At 38.4% G+C, this 23,522-nt stretch overlaps 1 protein-coding gene across 7 annotated transcripts in view; it reads left to right on the top strand.

Annotated features, from left to right (window-relative positions):
- DNM3 (dynamin 3) overlaps window positions 1–23,522 on the top strand; it is a 553,762-nt gene that overhangs the window by 198,146 nt on the left and 332,094 nt on the right. For all 7 annotated transcript variants that reach the window (XM_077901675.1, XM_077901673.1, XM_077901674.1 and 4 more), the window contains 4 exons: window positions 3,461–3,603; window positions 6,875–7,010; window positions 9,531–9,598; window positions 12,830–12,968. In XM_077901675.1, coding sequence (XP_077757801.1) covers window positions 3,461–3,603; window positions 6,875–7,010; window positions 9,531–9,598; window positions 12,830–12,968 — 486 coding nt within the window. The remainder of the gene's footprint in view (window positions 1–3,460; window positions 3,604–6,874; window positions 7,011–9,530; window positions 9,599–12,829; window positions 12,969–23,522) is intronic.

Genomic DNA, 23,522 nt, shown 5'->3' on the forward strand with positions numbered 1-23,522 from the left:
GTTAGGTTAGATTTATTTTTAAAATTTTTTTATCGTTTTTGTTTAGGATTGATTTGTTCCTTAATTTAAATTCTTAAAAATAAAAAAATCCGTATAAGAAATCATTGATCTCCATTCATCTAAGAGGTTTTTGCAGACTCCTTTCCCTGAACAGTAGACTTGGGCCACCAACTTCCCACATTCCATGCACTTACATACTTGCGTAAAACCTCATGCGCTTACTTGGTTACATATTTTCCATCTCCTAGGGAAGTTAAGCATCATCCTTAGTGTGTGCAGGGTCTCCTCCCTGAGTTTTGATTATGTTGATTCAGATGGTGAACAGCTTTTCTCACAAATAGAATCATAGGATATGCTTTAATGTTTATGAACTTTGTCAACCAATCAAGTCGTTATTGAATGTCCTGATTGTTTGCTCCCGAAAGCTATCTTTAGAGACTAACACAATAGCAGGCTACTTGTAATACTGTACCTGAACCATTTGGGCAAAACAATTGAAGAAGTTTTAGAAAATAAAAAAGTGGTGGTATACTTCTATTTTAAGTGGCATAACAGACCTCATGTAAGATTTGTGCTTTTTATCTAAGGGTAGATGAGTATGTATGTATGTATGTATGTATTTATTTATTTATTTAAAGATTTTATTTATTTGAGAGAGAGACTGGGAGAGAGCATGAGCAGGGGGGAGGGGCAAAGGGAGAAGGAGAAGCACTGAGCAGGGAGCCTGATGTGGGACTCGATCCAATGACCTTGGGATCATGACCAGAGCTGAAGCAGATACTTAACTGACTGAGCCACCCAGGGGTCCAGTAGATAAGAATTTAGAAGTCATGAGGTGGTGTTATGGTTGTATCATTTAACGAATATGAATATATTTTAGAGAAGGAACATTGATTTGTCACACAAAAGGCATAATATTCTACCAATGTATTTAGCTGGTAAAAATCTTTTTGGATTACTGCTTTCATGCCTGTATTGATCTAAGAAAAATATAAACTGAAAAATTCTTAGAGAAAAATCACTAAGGTGATTAGGAAGATTAAAGTTGGAAATAAATAAGGTTGTGAATACTAGAAAAGTAGAAAGAATATGACTGGCCATTTGGTTATACAAATGATCCCTAAACTATGACATAACTGGATTCTGGTTGACTGAAAACTGAATGAATTTTGTACTGAAGATCTCTCTTTTCTTGGATAATCACTTTCTTTTTTATTGCTTCAGGGATCTTCATACTGTTTGAAACTAGGATACTTTTATGGCTGATTCAATGTGCACCAATACCTCTGGCCCTGAGGGACAGTTTCTATGGCGAAAACTGGAACAGAACATGACATTTTTGAGTCATTATGACTGGAGGGCAGAGGATGAGGGAGTGAGTTATAAGAGACGAATTTGGAGAAGTAGGCAGAGGCTGGATCCTGTAATGTTTATAGGCAAGTTAAAGATTTTTGTTCTTATCCTAAGAACAGTGGGGAGTGAGTCATTTAAGGCATCTGAGTAGGGAGATTACACAATCATATCTGTGGATTAAAAATGATCATGGTGGTTGCAGATAGGAAGATCAAGAGTAGACATGAGAAGTTAGAAGTAAAGTGAGAATGATGGTAGTTTGGCTTGGTTAGGGCCAGTGAAGATGAAAAAAAGCAGAATTGAGAAATGTTTAGGAAAATCAAGAACTTGGTGGTAGATTAATTCTGGTGGGTTATGGAGAGGTGAGGTCAAGGATTTGTTCCAAGTTCCCATATTGTTATGAAGTCAACAAGATGGAGAGCCCTAAAAGGAAGATTAGGTGATTGATTTCAGATATACTGAGGTTGAGGTGTCATTGACACATCTAAGAGAAGTAAAGTCCGTAGTCTAATATATAAGCCTACAGCAAAGATTAGAAGTCTGGTCTGTAGATAATGCATTGGTAGCCACAAGTGTTTGGATATTTATTAAAGCTATGAATAGAATAAGATTACTGTAGGAAAGAACAGAGAGTGGACAAAGAAGAAGGTTAAGACTCAGATTTGAGGAATATTGATATTTACAGGTCTGGTGGAGGGGGATGACTTGGCAAAGGAGATGTAAAGGGTATATTTGAAAGGTTAGGAGAAAAATGGGAGGAGCTAGGGTCATCAAAGCCAAGGAAAGAAGTGGTTTAGAAAGTCAAGAGTGGTCCAGAGTGTTGCTTTGCTGTTGAGATATCTGAGAAGCAAGAAGTGGAAACCATGTGTTTTTATCATTTACCACTCACATGGCAGGCAGGTGGCTACTAGTATCTCATGGTTACTGATCCTTTTAGACTTGAGGATTTGTGATGTTGCTACTGGGAATGCAGTTCTCTCCATTCTTTTGTTTTCTGCTTCAAAGCCATAATAACAGCATGCTGGGGAATATCTTAAATCATAACTGTGGGCAAAGGTATAAGCTAGTAATGAACTATTAACATCTAAATAACTATAGATGTATTGAATAGATATATTCAAGTAATCTCAGATAAACATGAAAATGATTTAAAATGGTTTCTTTAGTCGGTGGATATTTATTCCCCTTTCAAATTATTATTCTTTTTCCTGCATTTCTGTGAAGTTTAAATTCTCTTTCCTTTGATTCCAAGTTTATTACTTAACCAGTTCAAGAAGATGATCTTTTTTTCCCTTTCTTTATTTCTTTTTTTTTTAAATTTAGACTTTTTTTTTAAACTGGATTATAATAGAAAGAACATAAGGCTAACCAATCTGGGTTATATCCCACCTTTATTCTTAACTAATAATGTACTCATAGACAATCTCTTAGAGAATTTTTCAATCTTCTGAGCTTGAGGTGCCGGCAGATGATCTCAGCAGAAATGCCAAGTTGATGGTTAGGTAAAGAAAGCAGCAGCAGAGAGAGAGTTTTCCTTTGCTAGACATGGAGCTTTCGTATGCAAACTGCTGAAGGCATCAGCCAGTGAACAACCACCACTGGACTGAGGCCTAGAGGCAGGGCAAGAGGAAGCACTCGAGCTGCAAAATGGAAGGGAAGTTAACAGCTGATAAATAGGTGCCTACAGGTTCCACTAGTGTGGTCTTGCGACATCTGGCAGCACCTGTAACTTTCCAGTTTCTTCATTTCTAACTACATTTTAACATAAGGCTCCTTTCTACAATCTAGGTAATCTGACAAATCAATCCATGTTCAAGTTATTAGGCAGTCTCATTGGTAACATTAGGTGCATTTTAACAGGATATTTCCAGCCAGGCATAAAGAGGTAGACCAGGCAAGTGACTCCAAATGAAGGAATTTGGAGCATCTCCTTAAGGTCAGGAGAGAGTTGGAGCTCCTTCTCATTATTACCTACATAGTCTCAAAGGTATATATGTATATGATTTCTAAGTTTTAAATGATTAGGAAAACAGTGAAGGTCAATTTTTTGTTTCACGAGTTAATTTTAATTTGTTATATCTACATGATTTTGTTTTGGTTTATTTAGCAACTTACCAACCACATTCGAGATACCCTGCCAAACTTCCGAAACAAACTACAGGGGCAGTTGCTCTCCATAGAACATGAAGTAGAAGGCTACAAAAACTTCAAGCCAGAAGACCCCACCAGGAAGACCAAAGCATTGCTGCAGTGAGTCACCTTTCCCTTCCCTCGTTCAGCATTTGAAACTAATTTCTTCGGTTTGCTTTTGCCTTGGTCTCTTTGTTTTTTTTTTTTTTTTTTTTAATTTTTTATTTATTTATGATAGTCACACAGAGAGAGAGAGAGAGGCAGAGACACAGGCAGAGGGAGAAGCAGGCTCCATGCACAGGGAGCCCGACATGGGATTCGATCCTGGGTCTCCAGGATCGTGCCCTGGGCCAAAGGCAAGCGCTAAACCGCTGCGCCACCCAGGGATCCCTGCCTTGGTCTCTTTGTCATGATATTTTTGAGGTTTAACAGAAGAAGCAAGTAAAGTGTAGAGACTCAGTGTATGTTATACAATGAGCCTTGAGTCTTTATGTGATCTTATTCTGTTCCTATAAATTGAACCAGTTGTCCATCCCCATGCACAATTTCCCTGTGCTTTTATAATTGGATTCTGTAAATGAGTAAAACCAATAGTGATAACTCAGTAGGGTTTTTGCCCATAGTCTTTAGAAGTGGACAAAGCTCCTGTCAAAAATGTCATCTGTATTATACAACTGTTTCTACTGATGTCACTCGCACTTATTATCTTATGTTAGTCATTTCATGTGATTTATCTGTGAACGTTTTTCAGTGGAATGAGAACCAAGGCTTTAATAATTAAAATGTGGGTGACAAAGCCCATTTAAATTTCTTTCACCTTTTTTTAGTAATGACTTTCACGTAGCTCTTTTAAAACATAGATGTGAAACCTGCCAAGTATCTTTTTACACCTTCATGATCTTCCCATCTTATCTTGGGTTACTAGGTATCCCTGAGAGGCCTTGGGTAGGACAGCAGAGTTGTTAGAGAATCACCATCTCCTTATGTCTTTTGTCTTTGTTCTGTTTTCTGGCCCCTCCCAGTCTCATCTGTCCTCTTATCCTTATGCTGCAACTTACATCAGTTTCCTCTCAACCAGAAGACCCCTTGCCCAGCTGATAGCCCAGGACATCCCAAGTCCATTTTCCAAGATGATGCTTGCTCCCTCTTGCTGTCTCTTCTTACTGTGCAACCTTGCAATCCAGATGCCCTTAATTTGGTGCTGAAAATGCATGAGAAGATCCCTTTCTTTGTGGAGATATTTCTAAATGCTCAAATTATTTAAGTAAAAATTTAATGTAACATTTTATGTTTCCTCATTTAAAAACATTATGGAATCATACAGTGGAAAGAATTTTTTCTTGGATTCAACTCTTTTCCTAGTTTATCTTTTCTTTTTATTCTTGGCCTTGGTTAAGCTACTATAAAAACTCTTCAAGTTACAGAGAAAAGAAAGCTATTTCTGTTTAGGCTCTAGGTCATCATCTTAACATCCAACTGAAACTACTCTCCTTACAAATACTAGGCTTGCCTCTGTGATTCCATTGGACTCAGATTACAGAATTTTCCACATCTGGATTCTTCCCTTGTAGGGGGCTGATTAGCTCCTTCCTCTCTCCTTACCTCCCTTTCCTTTTTCTTTCCTTTCCCCTTTTCTGCCTGCCTCTCTTCTTGCCTTCCTATCATCTCTTTGTGTTTGACTTGGTGTCTGGCTCTGTGCTATCTACTGGAGATTCAACAACAGATAAGACTTTTGCTATCAAGGAGAGGCTACAATAGAGCAAGGGAAAGAGACACATAAGCAACTGTGTTAAAATCTGATAAATGCTATGTTTCTGGTAAGTATAAAATGTTAAGGGAGGACAAATGAGGAAGCAATTACAGGTGAGGAAGGTTGTGAGTTCACAGAAGAAAAGGTACTTTACTGAGAAACTAATGTATGGGGGAGTTTGTCAGGTGGAAGAGGAGGACAAGAGAATAGTGTGAAATTGTTTATAGCTTGTTGTAGTGGGCCAATGGGCTGGAGTGTAGGCTGGAAGGAAAGCAGTGGCTGGAGGTTTAATTTCCTAAAGTTTCCCAGCATTCAGTGCTTCCTCAAGTGTATACCTTCTCAGGTGGTTAAAAATTAGATTAATATTTGCATTTGCATAAACATAGTTACCTGGTCCAATTGTATTCTGAATTTTCTGGCCTATGTAACTTGCAGTTTTAATTCATCCGTGGTTTTGATGAAAGAGAATAAAAGATAAGTCTTCAATGGTTTGACTTTTTCCTGTTGAATTTGAAAGTATTACCCTCATGCCAAAATTAGAGTTTCTACACTAGCAATCGAAAATGTAAGTAAGTTGCTGTTTTCTCCCTGTAATATTTTTCTTTGTTTTTACCAACCACCTTAAGGTAATTCATTCCTTCATTGAAGTTATTGAGTACCTCTTGAATATTGGGCAGGGGGAGATAAATAAAATTCATGGTTCTTGCTTTTAGGAGAGAGACTGGCAGGTGAACAAGGGTGAGGGGCTCTACTAAGTGTTGTGTTGAAAATAAGTACAGGAGAGGAGGAAGAGAGTCCCTTTACCTGACGGCAATGAGGAATGGTAGTGGATAGGACCGTGGAAGGTTTCCTGGGAAAACTAATGCTTGAACTGATTCTTGAAGGACAGATACAAATTAGCCAGGCAGGGAAGCAAGGAACAGAGAAAATGATGTTCTGAGCAGAAAGGAAAACAAGTGTAGAAGCACAGAGCATGGTACACATAGGGAACTGCAAATACAATTTTTATGGTTGGCTTAGAAGGTGAACGTGGACGAGTAGTGAGAGATGGAGCATCCAGGGCCAGACCATGGAGCATCTTGCATAATGGGTTAAGGAATTTTAATTTTATTATCAAATTGTGGGGAATCATTGAAAAACAGGGCTAGAGCTAGTTGTGGAGTAGGGTGGAGGTCACCAGTTAGCACTGTTCTGGCAGAGGGAGGTCTGTGATGTTGGGGCAGGGAACAGAGCTCACAGAGAATGAAGGAGCTCATCTGAAGCATTTAGAACACAAAGTGAGTGCAATGTCATAGGAACCGAGGTACATTTTGACTATTCTATATAAAGTTTTATTGTTTAATTCTTAATTTCAGTCTTTTTAAATGCCACTTTATGTTTTCGACTAAATGGGCAGGATGCATCTAATGACACAGATATTTAAGATATATATTTTAATTAAATGCCTAAAATAAATCTTAATAACATGTATGTCATATAATTACATTTTTGAGTGCTGAATAGAGTGCAGTGTTAATTCTGCCAGTAGGTGCCACTAAGAACACTAGGAAAGGATTCTAAAGGCTCACCACAGTGAATTAAAATGAGAAATGCAAAGCCTTATAACTTTAACTTGAGTTTTTTTCTCTTTCACAATTATAGGATGGTTCAGCAATTTGCTGTGGATTTTGAGAAGAGAATTGAAGGGTCAGGGGATCAAGTAGATACCCTGGAGCTCTCAGGAGGGGCTAAAATCAATCGTATTTTCCACGAACGCTTTCCTTTTGAGATAGTAAAGGTTTGTACCAAGTATTATTTCTTTCCTTTCACTTTTTCATTTACATGTTCTGTTCTACATAACTGTTCATAAAATGTTTATGTGAGTGGTATAGGACTAAAATCCTTGAACAAAAATCCCCATACTCAGGTGATGAAATTTAGGAGAGAAATATTTTCTTCCTGATGGTCCTGATTTTATTAATTTAATAGGATCTAACAACATTTCAAGTTATTTCAACAAATACTAATTGAGTTATTATGAAGTTTATTTGTTGTCTAATTTACTAATGTTTCTTGAGCACCTATTCTGTGCCAAAATTCTAGGTGCCAGTGAGCAAGACAGAGGCACTGTCTGGTGGGAAAAGAGAGGAAATTTTACAATAGACAAAGTAAAAAAACATCAAGTGTTGTTATGTAACACAATGTTAGGGAGAACGAGGGAGGCGGAGTTGAGTGAGCCACTTATTAAAAATATTTATTTGTTTACTTTAGGCACAGAAGGAGAGAGAGACAGGCAGGAGCAGGAGGGGTAGAGGGAGAAGAAAAGAGAATCTCAAGCAGGCTCCACACTGAGCACAGAGCCTGATGTGGGGCTTGATCCCAGGACCCTGAGATCATGACCTGAGCTGAAACCAAGAGTCAGATGCTTAACCAACTGTGCCCACCCAGATGCTCTGAGTGAGCTACTTTTGATAGGATGTTTTAGGTGAAGTCCTTCTGAGTAGAGGACATTGAAAGCATGACTAGAATGTCATGAAGAAATCAGCTGTAAGGATCTTGGGAAGATGATCATTCAAGGCACAGCTGAGGATGAGGCCCTAAAGCAAGCATCTGTCCAATGGGTAGAGAAAGAGTGGGTAGAGAATAGATGGGGCCAGTATAGAGCTGATGGAGGAGAGAAGGGCATGCTGTGAATTCAGAGGAAGGAAGTTTCCAGTTTATGCAAGGCCTTCCAGGTTGCAGTGAGGTGTTTACATTTAATAATGAGAAGTTAAGGGAGAGTTTTAAGAAAAGGTATGACCTGATTTGGTGGATAATTTTAAAAGAACACTTTGCAGGCTCAATTGTAAAGGGGCAAGAGAGTTGATTCAGGGAGAAAAGTTTGGTGAGTTAAACAGTAGGGTCAGAGCTCCTAGGAGTGAATCAACTTTCTGTGGTGCCTAAAGTTTATACAATTTGGGGGGAGCCCTTGAAGGGGAAGAATACAAAATTATAAACATAGAGTTAGGCACAGGGTCTTGGAAGGTGCTTATGCAAGAGGGAAGCCCTGAAACTTAATCTTCTTTAGCTTCCTAGTAAAAATGCTCTAGAAGAGAGGATGGAGAAAGTGATTGGATTTGTGATTTTGAGGGTAGGGTCAGTAGGGCTTGGACTGGTATGGGGGATGCAAAAAAGAAGATTCAAGGTGACTCCTGAGGCTTAGGCTTGAACAATGGCAAATCATAGATGGGGAAACTGAGCAAAAGCTGAGTTTGTGTAGAGGTATGAACTGAGAGAGTTTTATTTTCGCCAAGTTTAGTTTGGCTTGCCCAAGAGGGCTAAGTAGTACTAGGGACTCTGTTACTTGCTTCACATACAGAGGAGGGTGCTCATGTCTTGCTGTGGGAGGTAAATTGGTAAATAGATCGTTTCATTAAAATGTGCTAAGGGGTAACCTTGAGCCTACAGACCTGAATCCCATACTGAGTGCATGAGGGAGCCTGGCTTCTGAGCTGAGTTTGCAAGGATGAACAGCTAGGCAAGCAGGAGGGGGTTGGGGTCTGGGGTTGTTACAGATAGAAAAGGAGGAATGGTGAAAGCTGAGCTGTGGGCTGCGGGGTGTGGTAGTAAACTAAAGCAGTTCATCGTTTGATGGTATAAAGTGTGAGGGGAAAAATGGATAGACAATGAGGCTGGGGAGGCAAAATCTTAGAAGTCAAGGGCTGAACCAAATGTGCTCTTGATATCCCTTTTAGGTCTAAGCTCCATGACACTTTGATCCCAATTCCAAATATATTTAGAGTACCTGGAATTTCTGGGAGATTTTTATGCAGTCATCTATCCTGCCTTGGATTGGTAAAATATTATTAATTTCCTCTTGTAAAGAGGCCTTGAATGCAGGTGGTTAAAATGGCCAGGGAGAAAAGACAGCCATTGTTAATCTCAGCCCAGCTGGACCACTGGTGCATGTCAGGTGACACTCTTATTTATGCATTTGTCTGTGAATAAATACATTTACTACATTCAGCAGAAGAATGAAGAATTGTATATTTCAAATGAATGGCCAGATTTATGTCCAGAAGGCATTCTTTATGCATAGCGCTCCTATCTATAACAGAGTTAAAATCCACTATGCTAAAATTCCCAGAAATCCCCAATGTTCTATGTTGCCTTGAACTTTATATAAACAGATGTTTTGACCATCTGGGTTTAGGTTAGGAGACACATGAGTATCCATTTATTAATAACTAAGTCAAGTTATTCTCATTTTTAAATATTCAACAATATTATTATTCAAAGGAATTAAGTGTCATAACTGTGGCTCATTTTGCATCTGCAGATGGAGTTCAATGAGAAAGAATTACGAAGAGAAATAAGCTATGCAATCAAAAACATACATGGTATCAGGCAAGTGATTTACATTTTCCTCATCTTCTGTTCAAGCTACTAAAAGAAAATTAATAATTATAAATGGCTAGTGAAGTAGCCTTTTTGTCATCTGAGCAGGGGAGTACAGAGATAGAAGTAGGAAATAGGAGACTCTAGTTTGAGTTTAATGGTGATTTCCTGTATTGTCACACTCACAAAAGAAAAGACCTTACAATTTAAAAAAAAGCAGGAACACTTCCTGCATCCACAGCACTGTGCTCTGTATAGTTAGGGATATACTGGTGAGCAAGACCGACCTTGTTCTCCAGAGCCTTGCATTTTAGGGAGGGAGGCCTGACCTACTCATAAGTGATCATGACTTAACACAGAGGCAGGACAGATAAATTTCTGCTGGAGTTGTGGGGTAAGATTAATGAAGGTGGTGGCTTTTGAGTTGAACCTGCCTGGATAGAGAAAAAGAATGACTTCGACAGGCAATGGTGTGCTGTGGGTTTACACATACGTGTGTGTGTGTGTGTGTGTGTGTGTGTGTGTATGCATGCACACATGTGAAACATGGGAGGCTGGAGATTATTGAGGCAGGAGAATAAAAGAGAGAGCTTACAGTGGACAGAGTAGTGTGAGCAAAGGCACAGAAGAGGTAAAGTACAGCAGGGATTCGTGGAGCAGGGAGTCATGCATTTTCACTGAGGGAGGGCAGTGGGACACGAGACTGCGAGGGGAGTTTGTATCTTGTGTGGAAGTTTGTGGGGGATTTCCCCTTGTATCAAATGGGATTATTTTCACTTTCTTTAAAGCACTGTCATAAGAAAAAAAATGAATTTAGCACACACATTTCTTGAGTTCATCTGCCAAATTTAATGGAGTATATTTAAATGTCCTGATTTTAAGATATTGAACTTAGGTTGCTTACTTCATAGATGATCTCATAGGAAGGAGATGTCCCCCTGTCTGTTGGCCGTTGTCTCTCGGCTTCTGCCACAGGGCTAAGTTGAGACCATTTTGGGGACAGAACCTGAGAGGGCAAAGCTTGACACTGAGTGTACAAGTGAAAGGACTTATGACATTTGAATTTCCTGTAATTTTAACATTCAGACAACCTGCTCTGAAGCTGCAAAAAGGATAGGTAAATACACAGTCACAAAGTAAAAGGGAGAAAACATTCGATAACCAAATCCAGTATTTTTCTCTTATTGTCAACAGGATTTCCAAGTTCTCTATTAATTCTATTCTGTCTTCCTCAAATCTGGAATACATTAGGTATAGAAGCTGTGTCTTGCTCTTGAGCTGGGCAGGGCTAGTATTTGAGCATGTCAATCTGATAAGTGCAGTGAAAGCAAATCACATTTTTGGGGGTCCCAAACTATTCTTATATTCACTTACTTTGCTGTAAGTGTAAAATGCAGTACTTTTACTTGGCTTTTATAACTCCTTATCAGATACATTTTTGTTGAATGTAGCTGCAAAAGCTCAGTAGTTCAGTTTTGAAGGTTTTGGAATTACGTGCATTGCAAAAGAATAGGTGGGTTGTTATTTATTATTCTGGAATTAATTTGCTTGTAAGATGATAAGAAGTGCATAGTGTCCTGAGAATAAGATATACTAATGGATGGCATGATGATTTAGGCTTTTAAATACACTTAATTTGAAAAATTTGGTTTCTGACTGATTGCTAGGTATCAAAATAACAGAAGCCATCTTTGTCCACTGGAGACCTAATGGCCCTTCTGTGTTCCGTAAGCACTGTGTGCCAGTGATGAGCACGGGAGAAAGACGGTCCTTGTGGGGCAAAGACAAATGCAATAATGACCTTTCCACCAGGGTAGTAATGGGACTATGTGTGTTCAGACCACTGCAATGCAAAATAGGATGTTGGGGTTCGGAGACTATGTCAGTGGCAGGATTGGAGAAGGCAAGCTGTAGGAAGTGGTTGTTTTTGATCTGGGCTTTGAAGCACAGGTGGGACTTGGACGGGGCTGAAAGTGTGGGGAGGGTGAAGTGAATCTCACGGATGGTGGCAAAGACAGAGAACATTAGTATGAGTATGTTTGTGGAAAGGCCAAGGATTGGGTTTGGCTGAAACATGGGGTGCATGAAAGGGAGGAGGCAAATAGCTGGAACGGAAGGTTAGGGTCAGACAGGGAAATTTTTAATGTTAGACCAAACAGTGTGGATTTTATTTTGTATCCAAGGTGGAGAAATTTCAAATTATAATATAGTAGGATCACTATAGTAAGAAAACGAGGTGAGCATAAGGTGATAAAGTAAATGATTAGAAGGGACCAGAATAAAGCTGCTGTAAGGGAAGGGTGAAAGGAATTTCCCAAAAGAAGCATCACTGAATTGAGTGGTGAAGGAGAAGAAGTTAATCAAAGGCAGGAGGGCCTGGGAATGGGGAGGTTCCAGCACAAGCACTTGGAGTCTGTAGGGCTTTAGGCGTGATGATACTTGGGGTTCAGAGTTTCTCTTATGGTAGCTTTTCTCCTTTGTCCTTTTATTTAGATGTAATCATTTTTCACCTTTTATTACACACCACACTCACCTGCTTTGCTACGTACTTTTGCAGCTGGAGAAAACCATTGTTATGACACCAATTTGAAATAATTACAGCCAAGTGAAAGGATACTTGCTATTTTGATTCTCATTTGTTTTTTTTTGTAAATTCACCATTTAGGCATCCTGGGTCCCAAGCTAGTTAACTGTCTTCCTTTTCCTGTAGCACCCCAGAACCTCAGATTGGGATCCACTGAGGTCGCTATAATACAGCTCTCCTGGAGAGGATAGATTGCATAGTCAGGAATGCTACTATTTCAGTGTTGACAAAATGAGGATTATCTTCTGCTCTATGAAGGACGAGAGGGGGTTGCTATTGGAATACTTTGACAGAGAAATGTAAATTTAGGACAGCATTTTTATTGTAGCATTGCTTTTTATTGCAGTGAAACAGTGAGATGAAACAAACTACAGGTAAATGTCAGTTACTGGTCATATTATTCCAGTCCATGAAAACATTTTGGGAACTGTTTTTAGGTGACACTAATCATCTAGGGAATGAAATTTATTATGGGATAGTAGTTTTGAAGATATTATTACAAATGATACTGTTGATAGAATAAATCACTATGTAACTTTTAAACTTGGGTATTACGTGGTTACTTTAGGTGGCATGTCAATTAAAACATTTTTTCAAAATTTTGGATATTACTTAATTTAAAAAATCTAATATACTGCTTTCTTTCTTATATTCAGGACAGGGTTGTTTACTCCAGACATGGCATTTGAAGCAATAGTCAAAAAGCAAATTGTAAAGCTGAAAGGACCTTCCTTGAAGAGTGTAGATCTGGTAATACAAGAATTAATCAACACTGTTAAGAAGTGTACCAAAAAAGTAAGTTTGAATTATTTAACTTTCCAACAGTTAACTTTCTAGTTTACCCGTCTTTCCTACAGTGCTATGTAACTCTCGTTCCCTGACTTTGTTGTAAAAGGTAGTGTATTTGCCCAAGGGGAAGGATTGTGAAAAGTATTGAGTGGGAACTGGTTTCATGGTAGATAGGCAGAGATTTGTCTTCTATCACCCATGCCAAACAGGGTTGTTTAAACCAGAAAGAGTATATTTTAGTCAGTTAATTGTTTTCCTTGTTGTCTTAAACAGGTAAATATCACCTTAGAACAATTTGGTGAATTCCATAAACTATTTTTTCTTATGGTGTGTGGATGGGGATAATTGTCAGAGGAAGGGAATCATTGACATTGCATATATGAGTAAAAAAAAATTTATTCTAAGTTTTAAATGAATCCCATTTGAACCTGGATTCTGGGAAGCAGCAGTGTGGTATAGTACTTGAGACCCCAGGCTCTGAGGTCCAATTACCCAGATTCAAATCCTGGCTCTGCTACTTACTTTCTGTGTGATCTTGAGTATTATACTTAATCCCTTAGAGTCTTATAAATTTCTTTCACAGAGGATGATAATAACAACAATCCTACTTCTGTGAGAATTAAACAAGATGATGCATCAAAGCCGTGGGAGCACTTAACACATTGATTAATCATACCAAGTACTCAGGAAATGATGGCTAATCTACAAATGGCCATTTTATTAGCATCCAGTACTCTCTACTGTGTGATATTTATTGAATCTATGATGCAGAGTAGGAGGGGGAGAGACTTCCTCCTCATGGGAGGGTCGTGGAGGAACTGTGCTGGATTCTGTCCATTCTGTGGGGGCATGAAAGGGGTACCTTGTGTTAGAACATGTGGGAAGGAAGTTGGTGATGATGTTTAAGGTAGGGCAGACCTGGCCCCATGGCAATTAACACTGGTACTGATTTCTTGAAAGTGTAGATAGTTCTGGTTTTGTAGGTTTTGTTACCCTTCCCTTTCTGTATGGCTATGAATAACCTCCCTGAACAACCAGTGGGAAAAAAGGAGAGACAGAAAACGAAGATGAATATGAACTTGGTTTCCAGTTACCTGCTTGAAAAATTCAGATGAAGAAAGTTGTAAGTAGTGAAAGAGGAGAGCTGGCTAAATCCCAAGATGCCAATGCTAAAAGAAAAGGAGATAAGGGAATTGCTTGGGGCCCAGAGTGGCTCTGGAGCTTCAGACTTTTTTTCTCGACCTCTAATTATTCTTCTACCTTGTTCCTTAACATCCTAGTTTTTTTCCTTGAAAATGAGAGAAAAGCCATTAAGATCTAAGGGACTGAGGAAAGGGAAGAGGATGCACATGGAGAGGGAAAAAAACCCAATCTTTACACCAGCTGTCCATTCAAAAACTCAAACCCCACTGATAATACTTCACATTCCTTTTGTCCTTGCCTGACTTCAACATGCAGTTGCTCTTGCCACCTGTGTGGTTAAAGATCTCCTAATTGGCCTCTTTGTAGGTGATGCTGAATTAACTGATGTTGCATTCTCTGTTAACCACAGGATTGCCACTCTCAGTACTTGGATGTTTTCAGCCACAAGCTTTCCTTTAGATTGCCCATGTGCTCCCATTCCCACCAGGAAAGCTGGCTTTTTCTCAAGGGCCCATTGTGTTGTGCTTGTGTTCACGTTTGTTTAGCCAGTCATATTTCTTATTTTAATCATGTAGTTGAAATGAAGAGTAAATGAACTGATCAAACACAGAAAAGACTTTGAGTTTTGTTTCTATAAACATGGCTTTGGAAAGACTTGATAAAAAAGCTTTGCTGTTCATGAGGTGTAAGCAGGATAATGCTTAAAGAAGATGGGGGAGAGTTATAAAAACCTAGATGAGCTCTGCATTCAGATTGTTTCACAAGTGTCTTCAGGTTCTCCCTATGCTTTAAAGAGAGCCAAACTGGAAATCATAGATGAAGGATGTGGTTTATGTAAGACAGAAGACGCATAACTCCAATCAGCAGACCCATATGCAGAGAACAGGCCTTGGCCTCACATCAGAAGATTGGCACATGTGTGTATATTTATGTTTTAAGTTATATAGAGTGTTTATGGTATGTATGAGTCATTTTTTTTTTTTTTTATCATTTCCCATTGTATCCAACTTGTAGGAAAACCAACAGTCAGTCCTGATGACATGGGAAGAGACAGCTTGTTCGTGGACACTTTTTGGCTTCTATTCTTTTGCTCTTCACTCTTTGAATCTCTCTTTCCATTATGCTCTCTGGATCAATGGTTGTTGTGTATTTGTCCTGTCTTCTCAAAACATTGTATAGTTTGTCTTAAATAAAACCTCGCCTTTTCCCTGAGATTATTGCTTACCCTTCAACTCTCTTCCCTGAAGAATATTTATTGGTTTACACCCAAGGAATCTAAGGGCCTGCTTCAGGCTTGGCATCTGCCTACTTACTCTGTGGCTTCCAAACAGTGTGCCTTCAACTTCCTGTAAAAGTCTTCAGTAAAGGCCCCAATGGTACCAGCTCTGCTCTTCCCTTCTTTTCACTGTCACCATCGCATCTTAGTCACTCCCTTGCATTCATCAAGATATTTAGAACCTCATTTACATTTTTCCTCTTCATTGTAAATTCACTTTCAACTTGTATGACTTCAGTAGAGACTGTGTAGAAATCATATCCAACACCCAGGAACTACTGTTCTCCAAGATCTCTGACTCCAGTGGCTTTTGATTCATTCCACACTAGCATGATACTTCCATGACCTCTTCTGGTCCTTATCTTCATTGACAAATGTTTTACCAGGAGAGCCTTCAGCACTTTCAAACTGTAAGCCTAAGGTTTTCAGAATGCTGCTCACTCCTCCTAACTTCTTTAGGTTTTAAGTTAGTGAGAAAATTAGTAGAAAAGCTTAGAGGAGGATTGAAATTTAGTACCCACTTTGCTGCTGATAAATCTAGATTGGAAAATGTGTCTGGAACTTGCTGCTGAAGTGGTAGCCTCCTGTTACTTCCTGTTCCTTCAGTAAACCTTAAAGGTCACAGTGGTGGAAAGAGTTAGATGTGCACCCATAAGAGAGACAGAGTATTTGGGCTTGCCTTACATCTGCGGGAATGTAATCTAATAAAAGTTGGAGAGCCACATGTGAGTAGTGACTTAGGGTACCCACCCTGCCCAACAGAGAGCTGAGGATTGGTGCATGTCAGGTTCTCACTGTCTTACCAATCAACATGTCTTTCTCTGTGTGTGTGAGCTGAAGAAAATAATAGAAGTTTCTTCCATAGGGCTTCCCCAGGAGGGCAGAGTGTTGATGAAAGTTCCTACTATGAGTGAGATGTGCAAGGTGCTGTGGAAGAGTGAGTGAGCAACAGTTCTTCCTTCTACCTAACATTCTGTCACAAGCTCCTACCCTTCCAGTTTTCTTTCTCCTTTGCTCTCCTTATAACCACTCTCTGCTCATAAATTTCATTCTTATTTTCAGTAATGATTTCACAGAGAAAATAGGGACCAGAAGTGGGAATACGATTTTCCCAAACTTCCTGGTATTCCCAACCCTGTCCCTCCTTTCCTCTGTCTCTGTTGAGGTGGTTTCCCTGGCTGGGGTTGGGCTCCTCTCTGTACTCTCACCCTCTTAAGGAACTTATCTTTTGATTTTTCTATTTCTTAAATCATCACTTTCTCTATCACATTAAAAAATAATCTAACTTAAAAGTGGTACCAACAATAACAAAAACCTATCCACTACTTTATTCTCCTTTTCTTCATGTGCAGCCTTCTTGGGAAAAAAAGTAGTTCGTATTTGCTATCTTTATTTTCTTATCTCCAGTTAACCCATAACTCTCTGAAATGTGACTTCCACACCACCACTCCATTGAGTAATTTTGGTGAAGGTCAACCAGAGACCTGATCGCCAGATGTAACACACACTCATCCCTGATGCTGTAGGCCTCTCTCTCTCTCTCTCTCTTTTTAAAAATATTTTATTTATTTATTCATGAGACACAGAGAAAGAGAGGGGGGCAGAGATACAGGCAGAGGGAGAAACAGGCTCCATGCAGGGAGCCTGATGTGGGACTCGATCCCTGGTCTCCAGGATCACGCCATGGGCAGAAGGCAGCGCTAAACCTCTGAGCCACCAGGGCTGCCTGGCTACTCTCTTTTTGAAGCTGATACCCATCTCTCATGGCTTCTCTTCCATCCTTCTCATGATCCCTCCTCTGTCTCCTTTAAGAGATTATCTACTTTTCCTATTTTTGAACGCCAGAGTCACACAGAGCTTACTCCAGGTTTTCTTCTTTTCCTATCTTTTTTCTCTGCCAGGTCATATCTCCCATGACTTATAGCCCTGAACAGTTTTTTTTGTTTTTTTTGTTTTTTTTTTTTTTTACACTAAACTGTTCCAGTGCCATCCTAACTGGTCTTTCTACTTTCTACTTTTTGTCTGGCCACCATCAAATTCATGCTCCCCACTGCTGTCAGAGTGGCCCTTCCAAAATACAGACTATTTTGCCTGTTCCCTCAAAATTATGCAATGGCTCCTCCAATCTTGCAAATAAAGTATAAATCGTTTACAGTTGCTTTTAGTTTAAAATGTGATCCCTGAAGATACTTCTTGAGCTATGTCTATTGGTGCTTTGTGCTTGCTCCAGCCATTCCAAGTGATTTGCACCACCCTCACGGAATTTTCATGCCTTTCCCATTCACACATGTGATTCTCTTTGTTTAGAATGTCTCCTTTGCCTCTTGCCTTCACCTGCCATCCCCTCTCATTTTTTTTGTCCAACTCAATTCTCATCACTTTCCTAAGAAATCTTCCTGCAGGGCCTCTGTGAGTCCTCTTCTGATCTCTGCCCTTACTCCCTTTACAGTGCTTTAGTTGGCACCCTATGTTTACTCCTATCATGGCATTTATGATGTTACATTGTGGTTTGTTTGTAATTTATTTAAGTGAACGTCTCCTCTTGTTGATTATAAGCTTCTTAAAAAAATGCAAAACTGTGTCTTTTATCTTCTTGTTTTTGGCATCTAACATAATGACTAACCCCCAGCAGAGGAATTCTATAAATACTTATTAACAATTTAGATATTTAAGTTCTCCTGACACTAAATAAATCTGTACTTGGTTTTAAAAGAATATTTTAGTCATTTCTTTTAAAATAATCAAACTTGAGCAGGTTTTCTTTTCCTTCTTTTCCTTCTTTCTCATTTTGATGATCTTGACTTTTGCCCTCATTATGTCTACCTTCAATTTCTTTTACTTTAAAACTGCCCTAATTAAAATCTTTTGCAAAGCAAAATAGCCTTAGTTAAAGTTGATTATACCAGGACTTTATTACTTTTGAACATGAGCCATATATAACGTGATTATGTAATTTATTGTCCAATGTAGGACCCTTTTGAGATTGAAAGGGGGAGCTATTCATACATTCAGTGGAATGGTAGGAGTAGAGTGGACTACCCCAGGCAATCTGAAAGGCATAGTTACTCTAGCTGTATTGTGAATATATGTATACGCACTTAGAGTCTTAAAACAGTACTTTCATTTACTGTATTTCTCATGTTGAATGTCTTATGTGTAAAATATTTAATTTTTTCCCCTTAAACCACATAAATAAACATCAATGAAAAACATGGGATTTATGTTTGTTCAAGTAACAAAACACAAAGCTAGACTTCTAACCTGGGGGAATGCAATCTTCTCGGATATTTTCTCACTGTTGTCTCTGGAGCACTAGAGGACAAGACAAGAACATTAGAGCTTTCTGAGTTGTTTGGCTTCACTCCAAGGACATGGAAATTTCAGAATTTTTCTGGTGGGCATCAGCTCTCAGCTGCTTTGCTTTAACCCTAATTCTCCGGTGCACCATTGAAGGGTCCTGAGGTTCTTTCAGGAAGCGCTGAGAGGAACATCTTGTGTTTTTAACCACAGTTTAGCAACTGTGCCATTTATTGGCCTCTTGGGAAACCACATTCTTGGATTGCCATCATACCAATTAATTGATTTTTTTTTTAAATTTTTTACTCTGCTCAGAAAGAAAAAAAAGAAAAAGCTTTGCAAGGAAATAGAAAAGATGCCTTAGTTGGCTGTAAGAAAGACAAGAAAATTTTTTTCACTAAAGAGTGCTATTAGAAGAAATGCTGAATTTTGTGGCTAACTTAGGTGAGTCAATATCTTTCAATGATTACCCATACTGATCAAGTGAATCTAAAGTCCTTAGCATGGCTTTCAAGGTTCCAGTAATCTTACCCCTTTTCATCTCCTAAGCTCCTCCCACTCTCCCTTTCCTTGGTCTATTGCAGCTACACTGGTCTCCTGGTTTCTTCAACAGGTCAAGGATTTATGATGGTGGGGCCTTTGTACTTCTCATTCTCACTGTTAGAAATATTTATGTGGATCACACCTTTGCTTCTTTTTAAGTCTTTCCTCAAATGCCACCTAATCAAAGTGTTTCTCTGACTTTTCTATCTACATTTATACATGCCTCCCTTCAAACACACACACACACAAGCATCACTCTTGATCTACTTACCAAACTTTGTTTTTCTTCATGGCACATATGACCACATGAATTATAATAAGTATGTCTTTTTTTTGTTGTTGTTGTTGTTGGACAATAAAGGGACTTGAAGAATATAGGCTCCATGGAAATAGGGACTTGGTTTGTTCAACACTGTATTCACAACCCTGAAATAGCCAGGTTTTAAATAATAATTATTGAATGGATACTTGAAAGAATAAATGGATCATATCTCATAGATGTGATGGGTTATTATCCATTTGACTAAAGTAGCCACTTGATTACCTTCCATGAAAGTCTGTAGGAGAATAGCTGCAAAGCATCATGCTCTAATAGGGCTTTCTTTTATGCCTAGATAGATCTGCTGTGGTTTCTACTCTACAAAAAGACTCACATTTCACCTCCTCTAATGGCTAGTCAACAAACTATTGTGTTTTGCATATAATAGATGCCTCATATAACTCAGGTTTCAAATCAGGCTGATTATTAAAGTTTGAACCTTTCATTGGATATTATAGGGATTCAGGCCTGGTGCTTGGCTTTTAAAAGATAGGAATTTCATCTTTTTGTTATTGTTACTTGTTTTTAAGCCCAGCCCCTGCTTTTTTTTTTTTTTTTGAGCTATAATTCATATATAACATATTAGTTCCAGGTGACCACATAATGTTTCAGTATTTGTATATACTGTGAAATGATCACCATAACTGGTCTAGATAGCATTCATCCCCACACATAGTTACAAGAATGTTTTCTTGTGATGAGAATTGTAAAGATCTACTCTTAGCAACTTTCAATGGTCACCGTGCTGTACATACATTACGTCCCCAGGACTTATTATTTTGTAACTGTAAGTTTGTGCCTTTTGACACCCTTCACCCATTTTGCCTGCCCAGGGCCCTGTCAATCACCAATCTGTTCTCAATGTCTAAGCTCAATTGTTGTTATTGGTTCTTAGATACTACAAGATTCTGTAAGTGCAATCATGCAGATTTGTCTTTCTCTGTCTGACATATCTCACTTAGCCCCTGCTCTCAGGGTCCTTCCATGTTGTCACAAATTATGGAATTTCTTTTTTTAATGGCTGGATAATATTCCAGGATTTTTGTTTTTTCATCTCATAATTCACTAAAGAATTTGTGATCTTTATAATTAATTCTTAATTTGTAATTTTCCCTGGCCTCTGCTTTTCCCCTTACTTTCTGTTTTGATTTTTCTTTTTAAACTCCTCATTAATATGCCTACCAGAGGTAAACTTGAAAAGAAAGAAAATGAAAATCTGATTATTATCTTCATGTGTTTTGAGACAGTGTCAACCCCATCCCTGGCCTCCTGTTTTAGTGTGCTCTGAAATTACTTAATGAGGCTGTCTCTTCTGAACACCTTTCAGCTTTATTTCACCCAATGTTATACTTTTATTTTTATTCCTTGGCATTTGCCAACTAATCCTAGAGTCCCCATTTCTCTGCTTAGAAGTGTTATGGTGAGAATATACCAACATCCCATACATGTTCTTCCATCATATACTTTACTATTTGTAGAAAATATTTGAGGTGTAGAGATGTCGGATTTGCCCACTTGGAGAAGGAGGGCGAACATTTTTCTATCTCTCTGACTATTTTACCCAAGGCCCCCTCAATGGAACCTGGTTCTCTTCCCCTTCCACCAGCTTCAGTTAGGTCTTGTGAGACCTATATGCTACTCCTAAAATAACAGAACACTTGATGAAAAATTTTCCCATTCACAATTGCTAGAAATTGCAACTTCTTGACCTCTTTATACTGAATCGTTTTTTATCCTTGATCACCTTTGTAAATGTAAATCCTTCTATTTTTCCTTTTTCATAATAGGTGTATTATTATTTCATAATAATAATAGGTATTTTCTTATTTCCTGAATGAATCCAGCGTTATGCTATACACAAATGCTAGGGATTTGGGGACAGGTTTTAATTCACATAAATGGAATAAAATTATTTTATGTTTTAATGGGCAGCAAAATCATTATTGCTGCTCAGTTTGTAGTGAGTGGCCAACATTGGAAAGTTTATGGCCTTTGGATCAAAACAGAGCCCATACCTTTAGGTTAGCCAAACCAATCAACTCAAGTCATGTGCATAAAAAAATTTTGTTCTGATCTTTGGTTTATTTTTTTGATTTATGTTTAGTATGGAACTATGAACAGATGGTACCTAATAACCTGACTCTTTGCTTAAGGCAGTGAACTAGTTAGTCTTGAAGGTGTGGAAATCTTTCCTCATCTTGTGTTTGTTCCAAGAGAGACGTAATAGCATGGCTCTCTTGGTCTGATTAATCAATGGTTAGTAACTTTTATAAGTGTATAATTTTTGTTTTATTGGATAGAAAGACCATTCAAGTGATATTTTTCCGCTAGGGAAAAATGTGACCTATGCTTGAAAATAAATTTTTATATTGAGGTGCCACCAATAGAATTAAACACTACCCTAAATAACACTTAAAATATTGGATTTTGTTAATACATGTTTTGTATTAAAAAAATACCTAATACTCTTTCTCTCAGACCATAATTAAAATCTTCTCTCAAAAAATAAAAATAAAAAAAATCTTCTCTCAGAATTACATATTTAAAGTTTTGCTTTCTGACATCATATATATTGCATTCTTTCTATATTGAATATTCCTTAAGAGTATTCAGTGTGATTTTAACAATAAACTGTATATTTTATTTATTTTTTAAAAAATGTGTTTATTCATCAGAGACACAGAGAGGCAGAGACCTAGGCAGAGGAAGAAGTAGGCTCCCCATGGGGAGCCTAATGCAAGACTCGATCCCAGCACCCTGGGATCGCAACCTGAGCCAAAGGCAGATGCTCAACCACTGAGCCACCCAGGTGCCCTAACAAGAAACTGTTTAGAAGTAATTTGTCATTTGATCGATGCTCAGCTCTGTCTGGAAGCTTCACTGTTATGATTTAAGCATCAAATCTTCTGAAACCTGCTCAGAGTAGGTTTAGCCACTTTTTTGTGTGTTTTCCCTTGATTTTTATAAAATATTTCTCTCTAGTATGACAGTATCTGTAAAGTCAACCTGCCACTAAGACTGGTTTTTTAATATCAGGTAGTTTGACAAAAACTGAGCATCAAACTGGCTTATGGCAGTTGCCCAATGAGTGACTGCCTTGAAACGAATTTAGGAATATAGAATTAATATAACCAATAGCAAAGTCTTAATTCCTTGATTCTGTATAAATCAATTTCTAGAATATTTAAATAGTTAATAGGGGAATAAATGTCTAAAGATGATGTCTTCTAAATCAATATTATTTTGGCATACATGATTACAACTTTGATGATTTTGACAAAGTAAATACATTCTTACAACTGTAGCCTTTCAACTCAGTGTTAAGAACAAAAGAGATTGCAAACTCTAATGGTTAAAAATGGTTGAGGAAACTGTGCCTTAAATAATGACAAGGAAGAGAGGTGAGGAATTGAACTGAGTGATCAGAGTCAAGTATTTAAAAAAAAAAAACAAAACAAGCAAACAACAGCAACAAAGAAAAGGGTTCTGCAAACTGAGCAGGAATTCCCATTGACTAAGCTAATGAAATGAGTGGCAGGAAGCCTGATCAGAGATTATTCAGAATGTGAGTGGGGTATTTACCTTCCTCATATATATTATGAGAAGAATGGGGTCTGAAGTGTTACATTTGAGAGCCAGCAATTCAAGCTAACATTTTGATTCTTAAATGTCTGTCTTTCCAGATCAACCAGCTAGATAGAAACTGTAGCAGCTGCATAACTGCCTTTCAGCAGTGCCTACATCCTGCACTGCTAGTGTCCCCTTCAGTATTTCTCCTCCTTTGCCTCCATGAGGGCGGTTGTTCCAGTGTGTTCTTTTCCTTTTGTTCCAGTTAGAATTTAGGCTTGTTTACTTTCCAGTTGTCTCAATTGTAGGTACTAAGTTATGCCTGTGGTGGGCTCCTTTCCTGGTGAAACTAAGCCCTTGGGCAGTAAGCTTGGAAAGGTCAGGAGACACACACACATACAGAACATCAAACCCT

Source organism: Canis aureus, chromosome 6 (genome assembly GCF_053574225.1).
Source record: "Canis aureus isolate CA01 chromosome 6, VMU_Caureus_v.1.0, whole genome shotgun sequence".
Taxonomy (NCBI): Eukaryota; Metazoa; Chordata; class Mammalia; order Carnivora; family Canidae; genus Canis; species Canis aureus.